This window comes from Podarcis muralis, chromosome 13 (genome assembly GCF_964188315.1).
Source record: "Podarcis muralis chromosome 13, rPodMur119.hap1.1, whole genome shotgun sequence".
NCBI classification, from domain to species: Eukaryota; Metazoa; Chordata; class Lepidosauria; order Squamata; family Lacertidae; genus Podarcis; species Podarcis muralis.
In genome coordinates this window covers 16517655-16525590 of record NC_135667.1, presented here as the reverse complement: position 1 = coordinate 16525590, position 7936 = coordinate 16517655, and the positions used below count along the sequence as shown (strand labels likewise).

The 7936-nt window shown below is 50.6% G+C and overlaps 1 protein-coding gene across 1 annotated transcript; it reads left to right on the top strand.

The window, feature by feature from the left end:
* On the top strand, positions 1–6076 carry TNFRSF12A (TNF receptor superfamily member 12A). Its single transcript, XM_028703220.2, has 5 exons — positions 1–164; positions 2703–2804; positions 3669–3803; positions 3928–3982; positions 5225–6076. The coding sequence occupies exons 1-4, from the start codon at positions 86–88 to the stop codon at positions 3978–3980; spliced, it is 369 nt and encodes a 122-aa protein (XP_028559053.1). The 5' UTR covers positions 1–85; the 3' UTR covers positions 3981–3982; positions 5225–6076.
* The last annotated feature ends 1860 nt before the right edge of the window (positions 6077–7936 follow it).

The following is a 7936-nucleotide window of genomic DNA, read 5'->3' as shown; positions in this document are numbered from 1 at the left end:
AAGTCTTTGGAGCTGAGTCACAGACAGACCAGCGGTTCAGTCGCTCCTTTTCTTCATCCTCGGAGGCAGGGAGAGCTGTCGAGAGATGCTGCTGCCTTTGGGAGCCGTCCTGGTGGGGCTTTTCCCCTTCCTCTGCAGGATAGCCTCGGGAGAGCCGGTTCCAGGTAAAGAGGTCTCCGGAAGCGGCGGGGTGGGATGGTCTGGAGTGGTGTCGCCTCACCCAGCCGCCTTCACAGCTGTAAAGCCAAGGCGGGCAGGAGGCAAGGAGGTGAACATTCTTCTCCCGGGCATGGAGATGGGGAGGCTGCACCGGTTGAACTTCCTCTGCCGCCTGCTAGTCCATCGATCTTACTACTGTCTACACTGACAGTGTAGCGGCTCTCCGTTGTCCCAGCCCTACCTGAGAATACTGGATCTTTGACGACGGGGTGGGCTAGGGATGGTTAGCAGATACGAAGGGGGCCAAGCGAGTATGTCAGCTTTCGAATCACACAGAACTCCGTTCAACAGCCCTGTGTCTAGACGTAGCGGCGTTGCCATCCCTTCCTCTGCGTGGGTGTAAAGCTGCCGCCCTCTCTTGTGCTTCTCTAACAGTTGCTCTCCAGGCAGAATTTCAACAGGTGCAACCTTTTAAACCATTCGCGTCTGAGAGGGCTCGACCTGTTGAATGTTTGCCTGTAGCGGAGCTGCCAACGACACATACCTGCGGGGACAGGGAAAGTGACGAGTCCAATGTTTGGAACGGATCCCCCCAGCCCGGCTTAATCCACAGCAGAGGCGATGGGGAGAGGGGGCGGGGTTCTAGCCCGCCTAGGAAAGGGAAGGCCGTCTGCCCATGCCCAGAGGCGCACTCGACACTCACGATTTCCGCGAGTTAATGGCGCGGAGCCCCCCCCCCCCGCGAAAAGAAGATCAATGGCAGAAGCGAGCCTGGTCCGCGTTGGAATTTCCAAGAGTTCGGTGCCACGCCCCCTCGGCCAGCGCCGCCTCCCCATTGGCTGCCTTGCGGGTGAAAGTTTCCTTTTTCCCCGCGAGTCACAAGTGAGAAAACTGGGACAGGAGAGCAGGATCCGGGCAGCGGACAATTGGGGGCCTGGGGGGTGGGGAGAGCGAAATCTGACGTCCGCTGCATCAGGCGACCCACATGGTGACTCACCCACCGGCTCCGCCCCCCCTTCTCTTTCGTTCCACTTCTGGGCCCGGCGCCATCTGTTTGCTCGCTTGCACGGGGCATATTTTATCAATGAAGTCACTTGAAAGGGGGGAGGGGGGTCCTTGCCCTCCCCCGCGCCACAACTTCGCCACGTGATGCTCTCAGTCTTGACCCCCCGATGCTCTCCTGCTGCTGCTCGGGTCTGGTTCAGGTTTCGGGGCGAAACACGACACCCCTTTCCCTACTGACGTTACCCCTCTGGAAATAGACCCTCATGTCATGGGAGGGAGGGAGGGACAGGAGAGCCTCGTGTATGGATCTTTTTCTTCTTTTTCATTCAGCTGTTAAGCGTCTTCATGTTCTGACTTGTCGCTTGGTCGCTTTCATTCATTCAGCTTCCTCCTAATCGTCTTTCTCTCCCTCCCATCCCGGCTCCTTTTACAGCGCGCTCCTCCTAAGCCGCGATTTGCTCTGGAGTCCAGAGGCTGCAATGAGCCCAGCGGGCCTGGCTTCCACAGAAGCCTGTTTGCGAATCCCGCCCCCCCCCAAACCCCTTCATTTCTCCCTGGATTATAGCCTTTCCAAGCTGGTTTGGGAGGGCAGCAGAGCCTGCCAACACGGATGTCACATCCACACCATCCATTTAAAGCACTTTCATACCACTTTAACACCCATGGCTTCCCCCCCACGGAACATAGAGCCAACTCCTAGGGGCTGAGGTCCTTCGCCACCCCCCTAAAATATTTGAGGGGGCCATTCCCCCCCCCCGAAAGTTGATGGGCATTTCCATTCAAATAGTGTGTGTCACATCATGTGATCAATTATGTGGGGCAGGGCTTACCTGCCCCCCCCCCCCCATATTTTATTCAAGTTGGCACCTTTGCTGGGAACCATAGTTAAGGGTGTTTGGAATTGTAGCTCTCTGTATGTGGGTAAACTACAGTTCCCAGGATTCTTGCACTGGGGGGAGTCATGACTCTTACAGTGGTATAAACCTGCTGGATGTGACTTACCAAAACACCTGTATACACTAGCAACGTTCATGTTTTTCAAGTTTGATGTTTCATTATGTTTTTATATACAGTGGTACCTCGGGTTAAGTACTTAATTTGTTCCAGAGGTCCGTTCTTAACCTGAAACTGTTCTTAACCTGAAGCACCACTTTAGCTAATGGGGCCTCCTGCTGCCGCTGCGCTGCTGGAGCACGATTTCTGCTCTCATCCTGAAGCAAAGTTCTTAACCGGAAGCACTATTTCTGGGTTAGCGGAGTCTGTAACCTGAAGTGTCTGTAACCCGAGGTACCACTGTATGCTGTAAGCCACCCAGAGTGGCTGGGAAACCCAGCCATAATAATAGCCATAATAGCCATAACAACAACCTAACAACAACAACTTTTTCCTCAAAGTAGCTCAAGGTGGTATATGTAACTCTCCCCATTTTATCCTCACAACCCTGTGAGGAATTTTAGGCTGATACAGATGTCCGTGCTTCCACAGCCAAGAGGCTCCTGCCTAAATTTTCCTTTTCTCTCTCTCCCCCCCCCCCCCAGCTTCCGTGTGCCCCGGAGGCCAGTCTTGGAGCCCAGACCTGGAAAAATGCATGGACTGCTCTGTCTGCCAGCGTCAAAACAAGAATGACTTTTGCACCACATGTGAGTGGCTGACAGCTACCCTTACCCACCATGCATTGGGGCGGGAACCTTGGGTTGCTCCAGCTGCGTTGACTTCTTATATCGACAAGCCATTTGTGAGAGTAGAACCGGGATTTTTTTTTGGGGGGGGGGTGGAAGGGGACTAAGGGCAGGAAACCAGGAATGGTAGCTTTCCACCTGCAAGGGTGATCTGCACCGAACCCCTCTCTATTCCATGCCCTTCCTTCCATTGCCTTCACAACAGCTCTGGCTATAAGATAGTGATGGGCCTGGGTGTCACCCCTCCACCCAGCAAGCTTTATGGCTGAATGGAGATTCGAACCCGGGCCCTAATCTAACATTCTCTACCCACTACACCACACTGACACTGAAGGCTGCAGGACTCTGTGCCTGTGTGTGTATGGTGGGTACATAAAAGCTGGCATGAATCCAGAGAAAGAAGGAACAAATTTCAAATATACATAGAAAGAGAATTTGAAAAACATTATTTTTTTTGTTTGGGGGTTTGTTTTGCTTCTCTTCTTCCTGCACCCCCCCAGTTGGCATAAGTGTGTGCTGAAATCTGGTCCCCAAAAAGCCTGCGGCTTGAAAAGAAAAAGATCAGCGACATCCCCCAGCCTGAATTCGAAGCTGAGATTTGCAACTTTTTATTTTTGGCACCGTTTCGTTCCTCTTCCAGCCGTGGGTCAAGCGACTGGCCTTGTGGGAAATGGTTTAGCGGGAAGGAAAAGGGGATGTTGTTGAAGACAAGTCTGGTTCAAATTGTTAAGAGACTCTCTTCTGAGGGGAGCCCCAGGAGGAAGTGCTGGGATCAGAAGCGGATCAGGCTGATTTTAACCCTTCCCTCTCTCTTCTCTCTGGCAGGCGGAGACCCTCAACTCCCAGACAACTTCAATATGTGGCTTATGGTGGGAGCATCTCTGGGCGCCTTAACTCTGGCGGTTTTGATAGGTGGCATCATAATCTACGCCCGCTGCCGACGGCGGGAGAAATTCACCAGTAAGTCACTTCTTTCCCGTTATCTAACCCTAAACTGGAGTCTTTCTTGGGAGCATCTCGACAGCAGAGCCCCCCCCCCCCCGCCCCCACACTTATGGCTAAACTTTGCCTTCTCTATTTCCAGCACCAATTGAAGAGACTGGAGGCCATTCAGCTCAGGAATCGCTGATACACTGAAGGTAAGAACGGATGCTTCCAGTCTGTAACCACAGCTCCATCCTACCCCACTCACTTCTGCCAGTTGCATTAACTTAGCATCTTTCACTTAAAAAAACACAGCCAAGTTTATAGTCCTCAAGAGCTGTAGGGGGAAAGCTGGGTAATGTCTCCAGGCTTTTCCTCTTCCTCCATTCCCATAATCCCAAAACTGGGTTTGAGAAAACGACAACGTGTGTTTGCAGGAGTATTTATTAAATTAGCAGGACCGATGGTTGCAGATAGGGTTTTCTTTAACAAGGCATAGACTCAGTTTTGGGGATCACAGAATTGTAGAGTTGGAAGAGATTCTGACGGTGATCTAGTTCAACGCTCTGCCATGCAGGAATCTGAACTGAAGCATCTATGACAGATGGCCACCCAGCCTCTCAGCGTCCAGCTCTCCTGGCCAAGCTGAGTGGTTGTTTCTCAAATCTCAACCCTTGGGGTCTTTTTATTTGAGAAGTAAATAAATCCTGCCCTTTCTCAGAGCAGTGTAAATGGAACTCTCTGCTCTCTAACCCTCACAACAGCTCTGGCAAATAGGATACCCTGAAAGATGGTGTCCGGCCCAAAATTACCCAGTATGCTTTGGACCTGGGTCACTCTTAAGCCCACCTTCCCCAGCCTGGATATGATGGGAGTCTTATAGCCAGGATGGCTGAGCGGCCTAAGGCGCTAGGCTCAAGTTGCAGCTCTCACTTGGAGGCACAGGATTGAATCCTGCTTCTAACAATATGTATTTTTACATGGAAGCAGCGCTCTGCCTTCTCGGTCTTGCTTGCAAGCATCTGGGTGGCCACTTTAAGAACAAGATAATAATAAAAATAATAAAAATAAAAATAATTTTTTATTTATACCTCGCCCTCCCCAGCCAAGACCAGGCTCAGGGCGGCTAACAACCAATAATAAAAACAAGTTGACTAAAATACAATTTAAAAGATTAAGATACAACATTAAAACAATTAGGGAGCAATCTTATCATAGGAGGAGAAAGGAAAAAGAAAAAGGGGGAGGGAATCAAACTGATTCTGAGCCAAAGGCCAGGTGGAACAACTCTGTCTTACAGCATCTTACAAGATGCTGAACTAGATGAGCCCCTGACCTGACCCTGCAAGGGCTCGTCTTCCATTCTTACTTGAATAACACCTGGAGGTCAGCAAATTTGTCTCCAGGCCTTTGACAATCCATTTTTTACATTCATTCTTTTCTCTCCCGCCCCACAGATCATCTTGGTCGACATTTCAAGCGCAAGAGAAGAGATAAATCCAGCCTCTTCATTACCTCTGACTTTTCCTGAAGAATCCAGACAGGACGTTTTCCTTTGGCCCTGCGGGGGCCTTACACTTTTGCACACATGCCAACTGACTCACTGACTCACTCACTCACACTTGGGGGGGGCAACGTGGTGTGTGGGGAGGTCTTCCGCCTTCTTAACCTTCTGTACATTTCGGGAAAGGAAAGGAAAAGTATTTGTTTTCCCCCTTTGGAACGGCACATCCGTCTCCCTCTAAATTTTTCAGTGTTAGGGGAGGAGCGAAATGGGTGGGTGGGGGAAATGTCTCTCTTTTTCCCTCCGGTGCCCCACGATCTTAATGCCCCATATTGGGGAGATGAAATTTCATGCTGGGGAGTCAGCTGCAGAGAGAGCTTTTCAGCTGCCAAGTCTTCCCAGCTAGGTCACTTTTTGCTAGGAAGGTCACGGCATCGCCTGTGCCGTTTCCCGCTGCGGAGCATCTTAGGGCTAACAATGAATGTGATTCTTAGATTATCTGTATATAGAGAAGTCTTATTTGGGTGCTAAGGCTCTCCAGGAGAGCAGCAGGGACTGTCTTTTCAACTGAGCCTCTTGCGCGGTGGCTGGGCCACGACGCAAGGAGCCACAAGACCCCACTACCCTCAGTTCTTCCTGTTTCTCCTCTGCCCTTGGTGCTCAAGCAGAGAGACACTGCTATTTATATCTCTAACGTTTAATTTTATGGGTGTGATTTTCAGGCACAGGGGAGGGGGGTGGGGAACAGCATGTCGTTTCATGAACCAGAGTTTGTGGATTTAAATAAAAAATAGAATTAATTATCGATGAAACGAGGGGTGCTTTATTTCGGTTACGAAAGTGTGGCGGCACGACTGAATACTCGACAGCGTTTTATGCGGGCAACTCACCATTTACATGTGTGTCACCCCACACCCAGAAGTGGCACTTAAGGGGGCAAACAAAAACGGCGCAGACACAGCGTCCAGCAATCCCACGAGCCTTTGCAAGTCCAATCCCAAGAGTGCTGCTGGTTTCTTAAAGGGTTTCCTTTAAGAAGGGTTTCCGGAGGTTTAGAGGGCGTTTGCAGGCTTTTTCAATGGTGTCTGCCATATACACAATTTCACTTAAACGTGTTGTGCCTTTGAACGTAACCCCTGCGTAAATGGGAAGCTGCCTGAATTATTATTATTATTATTATTATTTGAGTGCTCGGAGCATTATGTATATAATGAATGAGGAATCCTTACAGCAGAAGTGGGCGGTCTGTGGCCCTCCAACTCCCATCAGTCGAGGCCAGTGGGTCAGGGATGACAAGAGATGTCATCTAGGAACACCTAGAGGGCCATTGGGTTCCCTGTCCCTTGCCATATGACAACACTGTCAGGTGGATGAGAATGAGAAGGACTTTGCAGGCAGGGGGGCTGCAGGTCTGACTTGCCTGAATTGTCCCCATTCCTTGGACTAGGAGGGGAACCAGAAGGCAGCACAGCTCAACTGGCAAAGCCAGTTTTTGGGTCCTGAAGCTTGAACTGCTGTGGGGGCCCCTTCACAACCAACAATGAGGTATGAGTAACCCGTGTTACCTTCTTCAAGGGGGTTCCATGACAGATCACCACCACTGACTCCCAATCTTTGGGGTTGTTGAAATAGAGACAACAACAAAAACAATCCGTGCGACTCAAATTGGGTCTACTAAACCCATCATTTTATAAGTCGCTTTTGGGGTCCCTCTGGGATTAGGGGCCCTGAAGCTTTAGCTTCATAGTAGACCCACCCCTGATCATGGACACTTCTGTAAAAAAAGGGGGAAATACTTGCCCAGTAGTGATGTATGGAAGTGAGAGCTGGACCATAAAGAAGGCTGATCGCCAAAGAATTGATGCTTTTGAATTATGGTGCTGGAGGAGACTCTTGAGAGGCCCATGGACTGCAAGAAGATCAAACCTCTCTATTCTTAAGGAAATCAGCCCTGAGAGCTCACTGGAAGGACAGATTGTGAAGCTGAGGCTCCAATACTTTGGCCACCTCATGAGAAGAGAAGACTCCCTGGAAAAGCCCCTGATGTTGGGAAAGATGGAGGGCACAAGGAGAAGGGGACGACAGAGGACGAGATGGTTGGACAGCGTTCTCGAAGCTACCAGCATGAGTTTGACCAAACTGCGGGAGGCAGTGGAAGACAGGAGTGCCTGGCGTGCTCTGATCCATGGGGTCACGAAGAGTTGGACACGACTAAACGACTAAACAACAACACATTTTCCCCAAAGAGTCCCTTCTTCCCTGCCATTCTCTGGCCCTTGAGTGGTCCCAGATACGCAGTGCAGAATCAAATCACTTGAAATGACTGGAGCTTCCTTCCCTTTGGATGGGGAGGGAGGGCATGGTTGGGAATGCAGCTGTTTGGGTGGTTTCCTGTCTTCCTTTCCATCCAGAGCGTAGCCTGAAGGCACCTTGATGTTGCTCTCTCCTTAGGAGCAGAGCAGGCCTCAACTTGGCCGCTGCTCAGATGGGAGACTGCATGAGCTGCTGTCGGCACTTTGAAAGGCTGGGGCTGGATGTTGTAATTGCCTTTAATTAGCTTCCTCCGCAGACAAAGCACAGCGTCTAATGGATGACTACCTGCACTCATGGAAATTGTGCTTGCGCCCCATTACCTTTCTGGGGCGTATCTCACCCAGAGGCTTCT